The sequence below is a fragment of the Myxine glutinosa genome, chromosome 3 (assembly GCF_964187855.1).
Source record: "Myxine glutinosa chromosome 3, kmMyxGlut1.1, whole genome shotgun sequence".
Classification (NCBI taxonomy): Eukaryota; Metazoa; Chordata; class Myxini; order Myxiniformes; family Myxinidae; genus Myxine; species Myxine glutinosa.
In genome coordinates, this window is record NC_136263.1 from 92,910,301 (window position 1) to 92,931,262 (window position 20,962).

General features: G+C 45.6%; 2 protein-coding genes across 5 annotated transcripts in view; one reads left to right on the forward strand and one right to left on the reverse strand.

The window, feature by feature from the left end:
* The window catches only part of AATK (apoptosis associated tyrosine kinase), a 293,143-nt gene that overhangs the window by 71,211 nt on the left and 200,970 nt on the right, over window positions 1-20,962 (forward strand). The gene's annotated exons all lie outside the window — the stretch shown is intronic.
* Window positions 1-20,962, reverse strand: part of LOC137423390 (uncharacterized) — a 66,209-nt gene that overhangs the window by 22,268 nt on the left and 22,979 nt on the right. Inside the window, exons 3-5 of one of the 3 annotated variants that reach the window (XM_078774272.1) lie at window positions 17,529-17,604; window positions 3,715-7,449; window positions 2,103-3,088 (exon numbers count right to left, since the gene is read on the reverse strand). The exons of 1 other annotated variant lie outside the window; for it this stretch is intronic. In XM_078774272.1, the coding sequence (XP_078630398.1) occupies window positions 2,231-3,088; window positions 3,715-7,449; window positions 17,529-17,564 (4,629 nt within the window). In that variant the 5' untranslated portion in view covers window positions 17,565-17,604 and the 3' untranslated portion in view covers window positions 2,103-2,230. Of the gene's footprint in view, window positions 1-2,102; window positions 3,089-3,714; window positions 7,450-17,528; window positions 17,646-20,962 lie in introns of those variants that run through there. One more of the 3 variants, XM_078774273.1, reaches the window with a different exon arrangement.

Consider the following 20,962-nt stretch of genomic DNA (forward strand, 5'->3'; position numbering starts at 1 on the left):
CCTGTCCACACCGACGTTAAAAGAGCCCAAATGAAGAGAGATAACGATGCTGTCAACACCATAGTTGGGTGGTTGGAGGAAGTCAACCCTTTCGATGCCACACGGGACAAGAAGACTCTGGTGTCCTTCTCAACTGGGTTCAGTAGCACTCCCGAAGACCAAGTCAACGCTGATCAAGCAGAAGAAGTTGGCAGAGCCATACAGGCTAAGATGGATGGGAAAACTGTTGTGGATGCAATGGTAACCAAACACAAGGTCAAATCACTTGCAAGCCTCAGATCTGGACCCAAAGTCAATAGCAAGAAGCTGGTCATTGACTCACTGAAGCTATTCAACCGCCTCATTGTCATCAGTGAGCGTGAAGTCAAGACCAAAGAAGCTCTGCGCTTTGAGTTGATGCCAAAACCGATGTCTCTGTTTGACAAAAATCAAAAGTTGCGAAAGCCAGACAAGGCTGCCCTAGCAAGGTCCCTGAAGGCATGTGTGGCACCTGTCGAACAACCCCCCTGCACAAGCCTTGTGGTTGATGGTGGGTGGCTCCTGCACAATGTCAAGTGGGAGGCTAACCTTACTTGGAAGGATGTTGCCAAGAGCTACCTCCGGTTTGTGAAGTCCATGGGGAGCCATCGCCTCCGGATAACGGTGGTCTTTGATGGATATGGCAGCTCCACCAAGGACCATGACCACTTGAGACGAACAAAGAATGCATGCTGTGACATTCAGATTCGTCTGGATCTCAAAATCATCATTGCAAGAGAAAAGTTCCTCGATAACAAGAAAAACAAAGCCCAGCTCGTTCTGCTCCTTGCTGAGACATTTAGTAGGAATGGAATCAGTGTACAGTTCGGGAATCAGAGCACCCGAACTTTGATTGGCTCCCCAGAATTTTCCACAAGGATTTAGGTTTGCACTAATTGATAGGTGTTAGTAGACACCTAGATGAATACGTTAGTGAAGAAATTTTTTGGTAAGCAATTTTTTCACAGATGGTCAATACAATTTGCTAAAATTCCCTAACTAAATGACGAACTTACCTGGACGGCTTCCACTGGAGCGTAATCAAGTAAGACCGACACGGAATTAAAATGCAACAAATAAACAGGTTGAATAAAAAATAATGCCAGGGAACAAAGAATGCATGGTAAAATATGCCTAAGTTGAGGATCCTCAAATACAAGGGGAAAATAAATGAAAGTCATTATTGTGTCGGTGTGGTGCGTTTGCCTGCATTCAGTGGCCCCCTCTAGCGGGCCGCGCACCCTGGCGGCCGTCGACGGTGAAACAAACAGGCCCGCGCTCCTTCTTGCTCGGCCGCACCGAGTCCCGTCGCTCCGCTCAGTCTGCACACAGCACTAGCGCGACCGCCACGAGCAAAGAAGGAGAAAGTTTTTTGTCTGCCTTTTTCCCAGCCCGGAACACCAGGACCAGAGAAAGCACGATTTTTACCACCAACGATGATTGTCTGAACCAAGCGAGCCGCAGGGATGTCGACCGCTGGTGTTCAATCTCGGGGCCAATAACACGAACTGCGACCGCATGCAATCAAAGCCAGGGTCAAGAGGAAGATGTGCCTGCTTGCGATGAATGTACCAGGTCTAAGAGAACAAAATGTCAGGAACACAGTCTTTTGGTTTTCAGAGCTCTTTCATCACCCAACGATGTCTGCGCGCAGTCTAATCAACGGCCGCCACCACATCTAGTGCAGCGGCATAGCAAACCAATTGTGCATTTTGTGATGGAAGCACCAAATTTGGCAGAATGATAGAATATTATATGGAGAACATTTTCAGATATGGAACCACTTTGGAATTCACCCCAATGTGGCCGCCATATTGGATTTCAAAATGGCGGCTTAAAAATCTTTAATTACAAATATTTCTGGTTCTATACCAGCTACAGCCTTGATTTTAGTGTCTGGATGTACAAACTTGAGGTCAAGGAATTGAATGGTTCTACTTAGAAGTTGATTTACTGACGCCATATTGGATTCCAAGATGGCGGCTTCCGAAAATCTGCTGACCGATATCTCTGGTTCTATGCCAGCTAGATACTTGATTCTGGTGTCTAGATGTACATTTCTGAGGTCAATGAATTGAATGGTTGTATTGAAATATGTTTTAATGCACATAAGCAACTGATAATCCCATATTACGTACACTGTATACACACGTTCAGCAAGAGAACTAGCGAGCGTATTGCATCAAGTCATGCCAAGTGTCACAGTTCCAACTCAATGTGAGCAGTCACCATCACAGGCACACAGTGCTGTGCATTTCAGAGCCGCTTTCTTGCACTTGCATCTCCCACTGCAACCGTTTTCGCACCCACAACAGATGAGTTCATAGCAGGATTTGGCAGCTTCTGGTAGTGTTGTCCACAGAGGATCGAACTGTCCGTCATTGTCCACCCACCCCCAGTCGCATGGTGATGGGAGATAGCAGTGTGGGACAAGAGACTGTCCCCAACAATGTCCACCCTGGTAAGTTGCTCTCTTCACATGTTGTACTAGGGCGGCCTGTGTTGGAGGTATTGCTTCAATGGATCGAGATTTCTTTGCAAAGAGTTTCTTTCTTGCCAGATTCACCTCAGAACATGTGCATGTGCGGTCGTACAGAAGCACTACGTATCTCTCCAGGGTTGCCAGTGTATCCTCAGAGATCTCACTTGGTGCAGATGCCAGGTCCAGGAATGCATTGGTCACTTCTGGAAAAGTTTCATATACTGCCCATGCTGTTTTCTTGCCACGACCTGCAAAGCTCGAGACGGTATCACACCCTGTGATTGCATGGAAGATTGGCAGTGCCTTGGCTTTGTCTGGTCCCAGGGTAGCAGACAGCTCGTGTGCTGCTATGTAGCGGAAGTTCTTTCCGGTTCCAAGCGCTAACCAGAGTTCGTCCACTACCTCATTAAGCTCCTGGGCCATCCACACAGCGAGAACCACCACATCTGTGTCCACGGTGCGGATGAGTACTCTGCGGTGTCCAGATTTCATAGCAGCTGCTGCGTGGAGCATCATGCGCGTGTCTGCTTCCTCGTGATTGCACGGGGCCAAAGCGGCTGTGTCTGCACATGGTGGTACAGCAATGACCTGTTGGTGTAAGCATGAACAATACCGTGATGTAAATTAAATGTGAATTCCTTTGGTGTAGGTGGTCACGAATAAAACCTGACATGAATCTGCATAACATTTATTAATTTATTTCAGTACATTATTTCAAGTACATAAATACAGGGCAATTATTATTATTATTATTATTATTATTATTGTTATTTACTTGGCATCAAACACATGAAATCATACAATATGACATTGCACATATAACAGTAGCCTGTTCGTGTACACTCCCCCAAGATGCCAGGAAAGAAAAAAGCAATTCAAGAACACTATGGCCAATAGGCCTTTCTTAACAATTTGAGGGAGTGTACCGTGGACAGCTAAAGATTATATATACAATACAAAATATTATTCCGAATAGATAATACAAATCGGGATTATATAATCAAAATTAAATTATATGAAAAGAATACACATATGTGGGTAAGAATTTACTCTACAACAGCATAAATCAATAATACATTGTATAATATGTACTGAAACCACAGAAAATTGTACACACACTCTCAAACACACAAGCAGGCACGCACCCACTCTCACCACCCAGACACATACACACACTTTCACTAACACACACTAACATACATCATGCACATTACCTGTTCACCGTCAGTAGCAATCAGCTGTTTGTCTGGCACATCGATGGACTCCGTGACCTGCTTAGACAGAAGGCTGAAGAGTTCCTCCTTGTTCTCGTCGACACGGAGGAAACTGTGCCAGTTGCCTGGAAGGAGGGCAGAGCCAGTGACACGTCTGCGTATTCCCTTGCCTCTGTTGGTCCTTGCAGTTGCCTTCAGGCTGCCTGACTTTGCATAGCGGTCCCACACTAGATCGAGACGAGATCGATGTTGAAGCTGTGACATAATGTATGGAACGAATACTTTTGTGGCATAGTCAAGAAATGTTTTGGTCTGGCCTGGGCTCAGCATTTGAACTATTACAGCTCCATCGAGGATCACAGAAGATACTTGTGGTGGGTCCGACTTTGTTTCGACAAGCTGTTCTAAGGGCTGCAACAAGTCAGCTTTGGAACCAAAGCGGAGCTGTCCATTTTGCGTGAGTGCTGGCGGATGTGCGCTGTTCTCATGTTTGAAGAACTGCTCGAGACCCCCATCTCTGGTTTGGCATGCGATGTATAGTCTGGAGAAGAGCTCTGAATCACTCTTTGCAGAGGCTACTTGTTGTTTGCTCTTCTGGGCAGCTTTGACCTTGATGGATGAAAACAACGGGAGTTTGTTGCGTTTGATGACATCATTGAGTGGCTTGGATCTGTCTGCCAGACGTTCCTTCTCAAATGAATGGAACTGATCTCTCCAAATCTGTACAGCTGTACGCACAGTATCTACAACAGCTGGGCCCAAGATCTCCAGTGTGCCCAGGACCAGCAAATCTGTGCTTTCTTCTTCAAAGGGGCTGCCCATCTCTTCGATGACTGTTGTCAGTGCATGGACATCTTGGACGAACTTCTTCTGCACACTGTCGGTTTGCTCATGGTGGTGGGTGTGCTCTCCCCTTTGGCGCAGTTGCTGTGAGGTCTCAAATTCTGTGATGACCCGAGCAACTTCGGGGCCAGCCACCATCCACCGTCGAAGGGCACTTGGATTTTCAGTTAGGCCCACTGCCCCGCCATCGCCTTTGACCGTGGCATTATTTTGTTCATGAGCCTGGTCTAGGGAGATGGCGGAGAAAGCATGCCTAGTCTTCTTGGATGTGAAGTGCCCCGCATGGAACTTGGCAGCAACATCTGGGTGTTTCTCTGCAATGCCAACCATGTCCCTGATGTGGACTGGTAACCAGCGAGCATAGTGGATATGGTCCAATGCAGCGAACCATGCAGCTAGCTCTGGTAGGGTGTCCATGTACAGCGTGAAGTTGGACTCTCTCAGTGAACGTATGTAGAGGAGTATACAGAGCTCCAGGTTAAGTACAGTGGCCCAGTACTGAAACTGTGGACATGCCGCTGCTCTCTGGTCACACCATGCCTCGAACTCCAATGGTTCCTCATCTCTTGCAGTTGCTCTTTCGTTGTATATGTCATATGCACGATGCTGCAGTATGTGTAGGGCAGCAACAGTTACTTGGTGGGCGCGTCTTGTACGGCTGACGTGAGCTGCACGCAAGAAGGAGTCTGCTGTGCCAGCTGTTGCTATCTCTGCCTGAACCAATGCCTGTGTCCAACCGCTGTCTTGCAGCCAGTCTCCTGCTGTCTTCAAAGCTGCCATATCTGTGTGTAGACCACCCAGCATGACCACAAAGAGATCTTCACCATGTGTGTCTGGCCAGTTCCATTGCACCTGCTTGGCGATCGCATAAAGTGGTTGGTCCAGTGTGACGACGGGTATCTGTCCAGGGTTTAGCTCATTGATCGCTGCTTTCACGACATCCATGGCATGGCGGATCATTGGCACTGAGTGGGCTTGGTCATGGAAGAGGGGAAGCAAGGCAGTGGGTGTGACTGTGATACTAGTATCCTTGGCCGATTGGTTCTCTGCGTGATGTGCAGCCCAAGAAATGTTTCCTGGATTCTGTGTGTCACCACTGTCACATGCATCCTTCACAGTCTGGAGCCACCTCTTCTCTTTATCCAGTTCAGCTTGTGCAGGATTCCTCTGCAGCGACGCCTGGGTTCCAGCTGGTACAGGGTGGCTTTTGGCAAGTGAACTAACTGGTTGTACATCTGTGTAATACCGTGGAAGGTCCTCCACAGTCTTGACATTTGAGACACCCCCGATGATGACAATACCTCGGTCTGTGCCTTGATTGTCATAGTCTGGATGTTGTATCAATGAAATACCAGTTCCGTGGAAGGAGTCATGTACTGTCGTGGAACTGGGATTGTGGTCTATATTATCCACAGCTGATGTGGTGAACACTCCACCGCGGAGCTTTGGGGGACAGACCACCTTCTCCGCCCGAAAGCGCTGACAGACCCTGTTCCCCAGCTCTGCAGAGATCCGTAGCACTCTATCATAGGCAATGCTGATCCCTAGTCCAGATAATGTGTCAACCAGTTCCCTCTTTCTCGTATGGGCTTGAAGCATCAAGCCAAGATATATTGGCAAAGGAGTCTCTTGACTAATGCTGTGTCGTACGTCTGTGCCTGCACCTCTCCTCTCATGCTTCACACTGTTGTATTTGAGAAGTTGAGCTATTGTCACAGACGCCGATGCCGATGACTGACATGCCTGATCTTTGATGCCTGCGCCCTCTAAAATCATGGAGCCCATTGTCAGCAGCAGTTGTGGCACAGACTCTTCTTGACATTTGTTTGAGAAGGACCCATTGAAAGGCTGAGATGACTGGAACATATCCTTCCTTATAATCCCTGCAGCTCGTGCCAGGTGCACAACATCACTGTCAATATCATGTTGACATGCCTTGGCTAATGCACTGCCAATGTCTTCCTGAAACACCAGCAGGACATCTCTTCCCTGCCTGTGCTCCTGCAGATCAGGGAAGTGTGCCAGGATACGCTCCTTGAGTCTGGTTGTATGGACTCGTGTTTCCAGCACAACTCCGAACTGTTCCATTCTCATTGTGTAGAGCTTGGTGAGGTCTGCCATCTTGAATACAGGAGCAGTGTCTTCTTCGTTAGCAGTTTCCTCTATGTACGTTACCAGTTCAGCAAGGACTATTGCTGAAATGACATCTACCGTGCTCTGGCTTTGCTCAGCAAGCTTTTTTGCTGCCCTCACGCGGTTGTATAGGGATGTCAAACATTTCTTATGGTACTTGGCCTCTCTTGCGACCATGTCCCCAGCACTCAGTTGGGCTAACAAAGTGGTATCCTGAAGAAACTCTGCAGCCTTGCGAACGTGTTTATCTAGTTCCAATGGCGCTGCTTGATGAAACTCCAAACCAAGCTCTTGCTGGCAGAAGAAGCACAAATTGTCGCATATGCTATCAACACAAGCTGCCTGAGACCTAGTAAGCTTGTACTTATCTGTGATTGTACTGGGGATAGGGCTTCCCTCTGGATGACTTCTCTTCTGTACCCGCTGTAGCTTGGTAGTGTTATATTTCACCCTGCATGACTTGTGCCACTTGGCTTGGTGGGCAGCTAGAGTGGCAGCTATCCCTTGGCCTTCATCCAGTCGTTGCAAGTCCACGTCTTGTGGCAGCTTGCCTAGTTTATTGAATGCTGATAGATTGTCTTCAAGTGTCTTGTATCCAGCACCTGCATCAGTTCTTTTCGTGACAGCAGGACACTGTAGGGACTCTCCTATATCAACTTGACACAGAACACAGAGTTCCCAGTCCAGTGGCGTCTTTGGCGTTGAAGTTACATGCTTGGTAACATGAACTAACTTGAACTGCTTCGACATGATTGAAACCTGGATGGAGCAAACAAACAAAAAAGTCGTTTAATTAGGGGTTAATCAACGGACCAGCATGTTTTATCTACAGGACAATACACGACCCCCCCTGAAATTTGACACCAAATGACCTCTTTTAGGGGTATTTTTGGCCGAAATTTTCAAATTTTTCACTCCCCAGACCCCTAGATGTTCCCTTGAGCTCAGAATCGCCGCTGTAATGTGTCTACTGATGTTAGAAAAGATATAGGGTGAATGGGGCAATAATTGTGCCTGTAGGATTTGTTTCCGCCACCCCCCCTAAGGGTTACAGATTTTTAAAGCCGCCATTTTGAAATCCAATATGGCGGCGACCTTGGGTGAATTTCAAAGTGGTTCCATATCTGAAAATGTTCTAAATATAACATTCCATCATTGTGCCAAATTTGGTGCTTCCATCACAAAATGCACAATTCTTCTTAAATTTTTGCTATGCCGCTGCACTAATCACTCTATCACCGTCCTGACCAATCTTTCTTCAGGGTGTGGTCTCATCACCACTTGCAGGCCTTTGTGATGGCTCGGCTGGCAGAACCCATGGTACTTTTCAATGTCCTGCTTCCGGTTGTTTTATTTAGTGTTATTAATTATGGTGTCGATTGCTTGGCCTGGCTATGGTATGTAGTGTGGTGTCATAAGAAACATGGGAAAAGATTACAGAGGCAATTACATACAGGGGATTAATTACCCTTAATCCCTAACTAATTAACATAACCCCACCCCTCTCATGGGAATAAAGACACACTCTTACACAACATCTGGTCTTAACGGATTTCCTACTTATGGTACATAGGGGTTCTTCTTCTTCATTGTGACATACGGAGCATGGTAATCTGTACACTTCTACCTGGACTAAGGTATTTCATTGCCTACCCCCCGCAAACGTAACAATATCTTTTGATTTTTCAGTAGTTGGTTTGAATGCAGACTTTTGTAATGAAAACCAATACAAATCAGATAAAACTTGAGTAAATAGACAGATTTTTTTAACTATATCAGAAACATCACACCAAGCTCTATTGTATCAAATTTCACCTTTTGATCGAAACTTATAGAGAGATATGCAAACTCGCTTCTGAGTTGCCGAGCATGGGTTTGAATCCTGACCCAGGTGTAATCTGTCACCCTGATGTTTCACAGGCAGGGAAAGGCATCAATCCTCGGATGGACGTTACACTTGGCGTCGCATCTGCTGGAATTTTTTTTTGGACCTTAAAGATCCAATGGTCTCCTTTATGAAGAGTAGGTGACCTATCACCAGCATCCTCACTAAATTACTCATTGCTGCCCTGACTACCACTAGAAAGGCATCAGCAAACCACCCTGCATAATTCTTGCCGTGAGGCTCCTTTGGAAGCACTGAATGTGAATTCAGCCAGCAGTACATGTGTCTTTCACTGAGGAGAGGATTCCGTCCGGCCACTCTGCCATAAAGCCCAGATCGGTGGAGTGTTGCAGTGATGGTTGTCCTTCTGGAAGTTTCTCCCATCTAAACACAGGATCTCTGGAGCTCAGCCAGAGTGACCATCGGGTTCTTGGTCACCTCTATTACCAAGGCCCTTCTCCCCCGATTGCTCAGTTTGGCCGGGCGGCCAGCTCTAGGAAGAGTCCTGGTTGTTCCAAACTTCTTCCATTTAAGAATTATGGAGGCCACTGCACTCTTGGGAACATTCAATGCAGCAGAATTTTTTTGTAGGCTTCCCTAGATCTGTGCCTCGACACAATCCTGTCTCTGAGCTCTGCAGGCAGTTCATTCGACCTCATGGCTTGGTTTTTGCTCTGATATGCATTGTCAGCTGTGAGACCTTATAAAGACAGGTGTGTACCTTTCCAAATCATGTCCAATCAATTGAATTTACCACAGGTGGACTCCAATCAAGGTGTAGAAACATCTCAAAGATGATCAAGAGAAATGGGAGGCACCTGAGCTAAATTGCAAGTGTCATAGCAAAGGGTATGAATACCTACATCAATGTGATATTTCAGTTTTTTCTTTTTAATATATTTGCAAAACTTTCTAAAATCCTGTTTTCTCTTTGTCATTATGGGGTATTGAGTGTAGATTGATGAGGGAAAAATGAATTGAAACGATTTCAGCATAAGGCTGCAACATAACAAAATGTGAAAAACATGAAGGGGTCTGAATACTTTCTGAATGCACTGTGTATACATATATATATATATATATATATATATATATATATATATATATATATATATATATATATATATATATATATGTATAAATATATATATATATAATTATATATACATTACCGGTCAAAAGTTTTAGAACACCTCAGTTTTTCCAGTTTTTATTGAAATTTACGCAGTTTAATGTCTCAATGTACTCTGAAATTAAGCATAGAACAAATAAAGAATTGAAGATAAAAATAAATCATAGAATCAATTTGTTTAACAAAATTTAATTTAAATATTTGACTCAGCAAAGTAGCCACCTTTTGCAGATATAACCGCCGAACACACTCGTGGCAATCTTTCTATAATGGAAATCAAATATTGTTCGGGAAGTTTTTCCCAACACTTGTTGAAGTTCCCACAAATGTGTTGCACTTGTAGGTTGCTTTGCTTTCACCCTTCTGTCCAGTTCATCCCAAACCAGCTCGGTGGGGTTTAAGTCTGGAGATTGTGCTGGCCATTCCATGATTTGAAGCCTCCCATCTTGTTCTTTTCCTCGAAGGTTGTTTTGATATAGCCTGGAGGTGTGTTTAGGGTCATTATCTTGCTGTAGGATGAACCCCTGACCAACTAAGCGTATACCAGAGGGTATTGCATGGCGCTGCAAAATGCTGTGGTAGCCCTTTTGGTTCAGGGTGCCAGTCACTCTGTGCAAGTCGCCGACTCTGGATCCAGCAAAAGAGCCCCAGACCATCACACGTCCTCCTCCATGTTTGACAGTTGGTGTCACACACTGAGGAACCATCCTTTCGCCGACTCGACGGCATACAAAAACCCTGCGTGATGAACCAAATATTTCAAATATCGATTCATTGGTCCATAAGACCTTCTTCCAGTCTTCAGTAGTTCACTGGCGGTGCTTCATGGCCCAGGCAAGCCTCCTTTTCTTATTTTGCCATCTTAGCAATGGCTTTCTTACTGCCACTCGACCTGTCAAACCTGCAGCTCGAAGTCTTCTCTTCACTGTTGAAACTGAGACTTGCTTACTTCGACCAGTGTTAAGCTATGCTTGAAGCTGTTGTCCTGTGAGCCGCCTATCACGCAAGCTGTTGACTCTCAGAAACTTGTCTTCTGATTCTGTTGTGTCTTTGGGTCTGCCAGACCTCTTCCTGTCAGAGTTTCCTCCAGTTTCCAAGTGCCTTTTGATGGTGTATGAAACTGTACTCACTGACACCTTGGCTTTGTTTGCAATTTGTCTAAAGGAAAGACCTACACTTTTAAGGGTTATAATGGCCTGTCTGTCTTCCTTTGTTAATTGCCTTTTTCTCACCATTATGATAGCAATATACTACTTCCTGCAGTGCAATATTGTCCAAATAATGCTTCAGAGGGTGTAATAACAGTCTGTTCCAATACTGCTTTTATACAGACTGGGGGTTTGTAATCAAGTAATCAGCAGAGGTTTGGACACCTGTAGGAATTGTTTGCATCAACTTTCAAGGCTTAAAGGGCCACAGACACAGAAAATCATGTTTGGTTTAATTAATAGATATTGCTTCACTTAACACTTAATCGTCATTTTTTTTGAATAAATATTACTCGATTGCCCCCCGCCACCCAAAAAACGGCGATTTGATTGCTCATGTGACTGGCTACATCATCGAGGGAATTTTTGTTGCTGCTGGTAGTTTTTAATAATGATTTTGACTATCAGAAGATTCTTGGTCAGGCAGTTATCATTACGTGCTGAGAAACCTTTCCCTCGATTACATCACACAGGTGACATCATGAATGAACATCACGATTTTCGGGGCGGGACTCCAATACCAGCTAAAAACTACCAGCAGCAACAAAAATTCCCTCGATGACGTAGCCAGTCACATGAGCAATCAAATCGCCGTTTTTTGGGTGGCGGGGGCCAATCGAGTGATATTTATTCCAAAAAAATGACGATTAAGTGTTAAGTGAAGCAATATCCATTAATTAAACCAAACATGATTTTCTGTGTCTGTGGCCCTTTAATTTACTTACATTGCTGCAGAACAGCTGTAAGTTGTTAACCCATTACTTGTTCCCTGAAGAAGGCCTTTTTTTGCAATATAACTGCAATTTACATTGTTTTCCCGTTTTTGCTAACCTAAACTTCTTTTTTTAACCTCGAGCAGTTTACTGCTTACCTTTGTGCCATTTCAGGTTATTCACTGGACTTGATTTCCTTAAATTTCAATAAAAACTGGAAGAATTTAGGTGTTCTAAAACTTATATATATATATATATTTTTTTTTTTTACAATTGAATTATAGCTTCAGTTTCCCATCCACTTCTGTGCTGGCATCCACACCACCACAGGGTGCTATTGTACATACATATAAACCTACGCAATAGCTGTGGATTTGTGTTTCTTTTCCCCACCCTATTTCTGTTTGTCATCCGCTTGGTTCATTCCGTTTATTTATTCATAGCATCGTGTATACTATTTTCCCTGAATACATTGTAAAATATTGTGCGCTGTATCGTTTTGCCCCTATCTCTCCATGGTGAGGAATCGCTTAAAAAATTCCAGTATCCGGATCCGTATCAGGATCTTCACCAAAATCGAATCAATTTATCCTTGCTACACCCCCAACATGTCCACCAAATTTCGTCCGAATCCGTCTCCAACGTTTTGAGATATCCTGCTCACAGATAAACAGACAAACATACAGGGGTGAAAACATCAACTCCATCCACTTTCGGTGGTGGAGCTAATGATAATTGATTCTCGTTAACAATTGTGAAATCTAACCATCCTCTGTGTTTGCGAAATTAAATGATATCGGGGATATTCCTGCAAAGTACTTTATATTCGGTTACAGTATGTTAACTTCACATTGGCTTGCCATGAAATCTAGGTTTTCAGGATTACAACAATACCTGATTTGTTTACGCACATCAAGAATGGGGCATTTGTGTACTAATCCTATTAATCCCTTATCAGAGGTTCACTTGAAAGTACAATACAAAGAAGTGTATTGTGGTCAAAGTATTTGACCTGTGGTCAAAGAAAGCAGCATCTATTGCCATTCACATGCAACCTTTGAGCATCATGATCTTCAGCTCCACCCAAAATTATCATTGATCATCATGATTCCCAGTTTGAGAAACATTTTTTTATATCATACCCTTTTCATGTAATCTCACGTATGCAATGACCAAAAGTGTAGATTTCTTTGAAAAATGCATTAAACTATCATATTGCATAATGAATTAGGTAATAATTAGAAAAATCAACATGTTGTAAACAAATTACACCATCGTACTCGTTACATGATTATCGATGCGCATGCAATGTTTCAACTTCACTGCACAGTCAATGGCGGAGATCTAATAAGGCTTGCTCGGCATTATTATAAACCCCCCACTCCCATCCCCATCCCCTCTCCCAATCCCCCCTTAACCCCCTCCCCTCCCCGCAGGGAGAGCTCAAAATCCTCCACATCAGTTTGGGTTAAGACCATTTAGACCCCTTTAGATAATGCATACCTTTTAGACCTTCAATTGCACCCTTTAAGCCTCTTTGAGACTTACATATATTTCATTATTATACATATATACATATTTTTATATTTATACATATTTATATACATATTTTATACATATATTATATTATATTTTACATATTACACATATTTATACATATTATATACACATATAGTATTATACATATTTATATTATATTATTATATTATTATACATATTTATACAGATTATACATATAGTATTATACATATTTTATTATTATACATATTATTATACTTACATATATTTTATTATATCATATTCTATTTCTTTGTTGCAAATGTGCAGTTAAATTAGTACAGAAAATTAAGGACATATATTGTAAAAAACAACAACTTTGTGTTGAATTATTATAGTTTCTTCTTATATTTTTAAATTGGCAACTTTTTTCTTATTACGTCAATTTATATGCACATTCCAGATTGGAACAAATGAAACCATTTTTGATTGATTGATAGACCTTTTAAGACCCTTAATAGACTCTTGAGACCCTTTCCACCTCTCTGGACCTTTACAGACCTTTTGACCTTTGTAAACCTTTTGACCGTTACACCTTTACAACTCGACCATTTCCATCTTTCATTTGGAATCAATGACCTTTCATTTACAGACTTGGCATTTAATATGAAAAATTTTTTATTTCTTGAGTTGGGTTTACTTTCTTAACTCAGTATATCAATCTAGTGAGTTTCTTTTACACTTTGGTGATTTATTTGTTAAAAGAACCATGTCACTGATTGTCTGTCGCAGCAAGAAGTCAACAACAGGATTATATCACAGGTGGCGTGGCAAAATGTACGGACAGGTGCATTTGATGATTGGCTTCACAGTCGGGTATACAAGGGTTGTTGCGTTCTGTATTAGTGGAAAACAACTGCTGCACGTCTCCAAAAGTAATTGCCGCTTCCTCTGGAGATGGTCCGTCAACTCGACAATGCTGTTTGTCATGGAGTGGTGGCTTTACGAAATTACGGCATGAAACAGCATGCTATTGCTTGGCAGTATGGCATCACTCAAGGTCAGGTGTCAAAGATCCTGAAACGAAATGCTCAGAGGGGTGTCCCTACTCCAATACCGAGGCCAGGACGTCCCCGCAGAACCACAAGGAGGGATGATCGCCAGCTGCACTGGTTAGTCCGCAATGGCCGTACCAAGTCAGCTAATCGGCTTAGGGCTGGGTGGCAGCAACTGACAAATGTGCCTGTATCCAGAAGGCTAGTCAACCAACGACTGGTTCAAGCAGGCTATCGTGCCAGGCGTCCCCTGAGAAAGCCACGCCTGACCAGACAACACCGCCAGCGCCGATTGCAGTGGGCCAGAGAGCACCGTCAATGGCAGCCAAGACACTGGAATCACGTGATCTTCAGTGACGAGTCTAGATTTCTGGTCTATCGTCAAGATGGTCGCGTCCGAGTGTGCAGACAAGTGCATGAAGCCTACAACAAAGATTGTATAGTGCCAAGAGTCCAAGCTGGAGGTGGTGGGGTGACTGTTTGGGCTGCTTTTCATGCAGGGGGAAAAACTGACCTGGTTGTTCTGAATGGAAACCTGAACCAGTTCAAGCACAGGGCCATTCTGGAAGAAACATTGCTTCCATTTGCTCGTGCAACCTTTCGAGGAAACTTTGTCTTCCAAGATGACAATGCACGGCCTCATCGTGCTCGCATGATCCAACACTTTCTTGCTGACCGTGGTGTAGAGCATATGAAGTTGTCTGCCATGTCCCTGGATATGAATCCGATAGAGAACTTGTGGGCAGAATTAACGCATCAAATCGACCACTTGGACCAGCAGCCGACCTCTGTGCGTGAATTGCAGCAGGCTATTGTCACTGCATGGCAAGCGATTCCTGTCCAAACCTTGGCAAATCTCGTGAACAGCATGCCTCAACGTGTACGTGCTCTCCTGAATGCTCGTGGGGGTTACACGAAGTACTGAACTGTAATTTTCCTGTCCATAATCCCAGTCATAATTTAACTTTTGTTTTTGTTATAAAATTTTTTTGGCTAATGTGCAAAATAAAGAGATACTTCTGGAAAACGTACAGAAGTTTAACACAGTACTGTCCATGAATTGAGTTCGATATCAGTTTACATCACTTTCAAGGATCAATTTATTTGTTTCGAAATGTCAAATGTGGTTTTTGTTTCTTTTAAAGGTCACATTAACAAAATCTAGAATAATTTCAACATAATTCCAATGAACTTTTGGTTCTAAGACATCTTGAAAAGTAAGTTCACCCCCACAAAAAAAATATTTCATATTAAATGCCAAGTCTGTAGTAAATCTTTCCATTTATTTGCCACACAAAATACACCACACACAACAAGTCCTGGTGAGGGTCTGCAAACTCTGATTGCTCTTTTTAGTTTCATGTTTGCATTTTGTACCAAAAATAATTTTGTCCAATTACAAAAAAAAAATAGATCAGTCTAAGACTGCAGGCCAGTCAGACTTCCACTTAATATATGACCTCATTTACATTTCAGCTTGTTGTGATAATCGAATTGGTTAAAATGGGCATATATTATTGTTGTGTAGATTACAGTCGATTAATGGACACTTTTTCACATTTTTATCAATTTGTACTCTTACGATATTGTCAAAACATTGGAAGATTTAAGTTATTCACCATTTATGATGTTCTGCTGTCATGTGTGGTGTGCATGCGTGTGTCATAACTCATATCCGGGGAAACACAAGTCTGCTGTGTTGGTAGATGAGTGCACCTTTTCCATTAGCATCTCACTTATCTTCTTCAACCCCAACCCCAATTTGGTGAGCTGAAGGGTAAATTATAGTACACATGCTCTGAACACATATCAACGTGACGGCATTGCATTTTCGAATGTATGGTTCCGCGTGCGTATTTGTTTGTTTGTGTGTGCATATGTAGGTGCATGCAAGAGTCTATGGATGTCTAAAAAATATTTCAAGAGAATCAATTGTTATTGAGATGAACAGAAAAAATTAAGACCTGGTTATGGTTTTGTTATGGTTGACTTTGTAACTGCTTGTGAGGTTAGCATTTCGGTCTACAGGAGTAATAAAAATCGCTCCATGTCCGAAAGAAGCGGTTTAGTTTGGCATTTTTAATATTAAATAGCCTAAAAAACGAACAAAACCCATTAGAATTACTCATTAGAATTACCCCTTAGAATTACCCATTACAACTACCCTTTAGAATTATTATTTTAGAATTACCCTTTAAAATTACCCTTTAGAATTACCCATTACAATTACCCTTTAGAATTACCCTTTAGAATTACCCTTTAGAATTACCCATTACAATTACCCATTAGAATTACCCTTTAGAATTATCCATTCGAATTACCCTTTAAAATTACCCTTTAGAATTACCCATTACAATTACCCTTTAGAATTACCCTTTAGAATTACCCTTTAGAATTACCCATTACAATTACCCTTTAGAATTACCCTTTAGAATTACCCTTTAGAATTACCCATTACAATTACCCTTTAGAATTATCCATTAGAATAACCCTTTAGAATTACCCTTTAGAATTACCCTTTAGAATTACCCTTTAGAATTATCCATTCGAATTACCCTTCAGAATTACCCTTTAGAATTACCCATTACAATTACCCTTTAGAATTATCGATTAGAATTACCCTTTAGAATTACCCTTTATAATTACCCTTTATAATTACCCTTTATAATTACCCTTCAGAATTACCCTTTAGAATTACCCTTTAGAATTACCCTTTAGAATTACCCTTTAGAATTACCCTTTATAATTACCCTTTAGAATTACCCTTTAGAATTACCCTTTATAAACCTTTAGAATTACCCTTTAGAATTACCCTTTATAATTACCCTTTATAATTACCCTTTAGAATTACCCTTTATAAACCTTTAGAATTACCCTTTAGAATTACCCTTTAGAATTACCCTTTAGAATTACCCTTTAGAATTACCCTTTAGAATTACCCTTTATAACCCTCTGGAATTACCCTTTGGAATTACCCTTTATAAACCTTTACAATTACCCTTTGTAACCCTCTGGAATTACCCTTTGGAATTACCCATTGGAATCACCCTTTAAAACCCGTAGAATTACACTTTAGAAGCCTTTAGGAATTAGAAAGGTTCTTATTCTTCATTTTTTGATAAATGGATGGTTGGATGGACGGAAGGACCATAGCTAAATATTTAAGTCGCTTCTCTGTTTAAAAATCCAGATATATTAAGAAAGTATGTCTCTAAGAAAATGATGTAGAATTTTAGTTTGTTGCCAACTTTGAATGGCTGACACATGCAGTACATGTAAAGCTGTCCATGAGGGTTCCCTGTAAAGAGCTGTCAACATATATTACATAATACATTTTTGTTACCTTACCGATGTTGTAACTCTTCCGACACTCCACCCGCCCATCACAAGCTCTCTAATGCTGGGCCAAAGTCCCCTCCTCTCCCTGAAATGCAACATAACGCTTTGTGGGCCAACTCCCTCATCCTGAAAAAAGAAGTTTTGAATGTTCACCATAAAAAGAGTCACATGGATGGAAGTCAGGAATAAAGAAATGCTGAACGTGCATTGAAGCCACCTGTATTAAATCATGCGGGAAACATCAAAGGAATGATTTATGATTTTATCTCTGCTCGAAGTGACCACATGGAGGAGCTTCACAGCCAACTCACTTTTCTCTTTTCTACATCAAGACAAAAAGATATGCTGCAAGGTGTTATTTGCATGAACAAGTTTTTTGTTCACTTAATCAAAGACATGCTTGTAGCGGTTACCGCTGGATGCACACAATCGCCTTGCACCGGCCAGAACACGGCCAGACGCGCCTCTCCCGGGCATGCCCGGACTCACTGTTCCCGGGCACGCCCGAACCTCCCGGGCACGCCCGGTCTCGTCTTTCCCGGGCATGCCCGCTCTCGCCTTTCCAGGGCTCGCCCAGAGCGTCCGGGCATGCCCGCTATCACCTTTTCAGGGCTCGCCCAGAGCGTCCGGGCATGCCCGCTATCGCCTTTCCAGGGCTCGCCCAGAGCGTCCGGGCATGCCCGCTATCGCCCAGAGCGCCCGGGCACGCCCAGCCTCGACTTGCCAGGCCGCAGCCAAACACGCCCGGGCAGGTCCAGACTCGCCTTTCCAAGGCTCGCCCTTGACACCCGGGCATGCCCAGTATAGCTTTTGCCGGGCAAACCTCCCGACATAAATGTGTATATATATTGCTGCCCGATAAACGGGCTTGTGAGAATACCTGAGCTGTTTTGTTTCAATAAAGCAACTCGGACGAATTCCGTCTTTGGTCGCGTCAATTCTTTCGACTCGCGTTGGAGCGCAGTTCCTTCATTGGTGACCTACCGACATGGATACGGCAGTGATGCTTAAACTGCCTACCTTCTGGAAGGCTCACGCGGCTGTTTGGTTCGCTCAGGCGGACTCTCAGTTCGCCCTGCGAGGAATCACCGCGGACGACACCCGCTTCCACCATGTTGTGGCGGCGCTCGGTTCCGCCACCGCGGCCCGCGCCTTGAGCCCTCCTCGAGCACCCGCCGGCTGCTGACAAATACAACGCGCTGAAGACACTCCTCCTCGACGCTTTCGCCCTCTCACTGGCAGCACGCGCACGGCGCCTGCTCGCTCTGCCCGAGCTCGGCGACACGTGCCCGTCAGAGCGCATGGACTATATGCTCTCGTTGCTCGGTGAGCACTCTCCGGATTTTCTGTTCCGCGAGCTGTTCCTTCGCCAGCTGCCTCACCTGGTACGCCTCACCCTGGCTGGCACGTTGATCACGGATTCCCGCGCCCTCGCCAGGGAAGCCAATAAGATCTCCTTGGCGGGCCAGCACATCGGCGCGGTTACCTGGAGCCCGCCGCCGTCCGAGGCGACGCCCACGACGCCCGAGCGCCCTGAGCGGTTGGAGGCCGAACTGCCGGTGCAACTGGCGGCCGCCACGCCGCACCGCCCGCTTCCGACACGACGGCCGGGGCCTCCACCTGACCGGGCGTGGTGTTATTACCACGCCAGGTTCGGACACAAGGCTCGGACGTGCCGGCCCCCGTGCACTTTCGGCAGGTCGGGAAACGGCCGGGCCGGCGTTCATTCCCAGCCATGAGCGCCGGCCACTCGGGCAACTTGCTGTTTATTCGGGACAAAGCGTCTGGGCGGCGTTTCCTGTGTGACACCGGCGCCCAACTGAGCGTCATACCCGCCTCCGAGCAGGACAGGCGGGACGCCGTTTGCGGCCCCTCTTTGGTCGCTGCTAATGGCTCGGCCATACACACTTTCGGCCCACGCGTCGTCACCCTCTGCTTCGGCAGCCAGCGTTTTCAATGGACTTTTGTGACCGCCTGCGTCCCCATGGCTTTGCTGGGCGCCGACTTCCTCTGCGCGCACGGGCTGCTGGTCGACGTCAAACGTCGTCGCCTTGTCAACGCCGAGACCTTCAGCTCCCTGGCGTGCACGATGAGCAGCTCCGCGCCGACCGAACTGGCGTGCGCCCTCCCGGCAGCGAACGAGTTCGCTCGCCTGCTCGCGGAATTCCCGGCCCTCACGCGGCTGACGTTTTCGGCCGTCGCGGTGCGGCACGGGATCGAGCACCACATACCCACTACGGGCCCGCCGGTCTACACCAGGGCCCGCCGCCTCGAGCCGGCCAAGCTCGCCGTGGCAAAGGCCGAGTTCGACGCATTGGAGCACCTCGGCATCGTGCGGCGCTCCGATAGCGCGTGGGCCTCGCCACTGCACATCGTGCCAAAGCCGGGGGGTGGATGGCGCCCGTGTGGCGACTACCGCTGTCTCAACGATGCTACCACCCCCGACAGGTACCCGATCCCGCATATTCAGGACTTTTCCGCCCGTTTGGCGGGACGGGTCATCTTTTCGAAAATTGACCTGATACGGGGCTACCACCAGGTACCTGTCCGGGCGGCCGACGTCCCGAAGATGGCCGTCATCACACCGTTCGGCCTGTTCGAATTTTTGCGGATGCCGTTTGGCCTCAAGAACGCGGCCCAGGCGTTCCAGCGCTTGATGGACGGCGTGCTGCGCGACCTGCCGTTTCTTTTTGTCTATCTGGACGATATCCTCGTCGCCAGCACGTCCCGCGCCGAGCACCTCCTCCACCTCCGAACACTGTTCGGTCGCCTCAGCGAGCACGGCTTAATTGTCAACCCGGTCAAATGCCACTTCGGCGCGACGACCATTGACTTTTTGGGCCACCGCATCACCAAGACCGGGGCCGTGCCGCTGCCGACCAAGGTCGAGGCCATCACCACGTTCCCGCGTCCCCGTTCCATCAAGGCCCTCCAAGAGTTCCTCGGCATGGTGAAATTTTATCACCGATTCGTGCCCCGCGCTGCTCAGCTCATGCGGCCCCTTTACGAGGCCCTCCGGGGCAAGCCGGCCAAGCATGACATTGTTTGGTCCGCGGCCATGGACGCGGCCTTCGCCAGCACCAAACGGGCCCTCGCCGACGCAACGCTGCTGGCTCACCCGGTGCTCAACGCGCCCATCGCCCTCACTACGGACGCCTCCAACTACGCGGTGGGCGCCGTCCATGAGCAATGGGTGGACGGGGTTTGGCAGCCACTCGCTTTTTTCAGCCGGCAACTCCGGCCGAACGAGTTAAACTACAGCACGTTCGACTGCGAGCTGCTCGGGCTATTCCTGGCCGTTCGCCATTTCCGACACCTCCTGGAGGGCCGCCCGTTCACGGCTTTCGTCGACCACAAGCCGTTGGTCTACGCAATGGCTAAGGTCACGGAGCCATGGTCGGCCCGACAGCAGCGCCACCTCTCCGCCGTGTCGGAGTTCACCA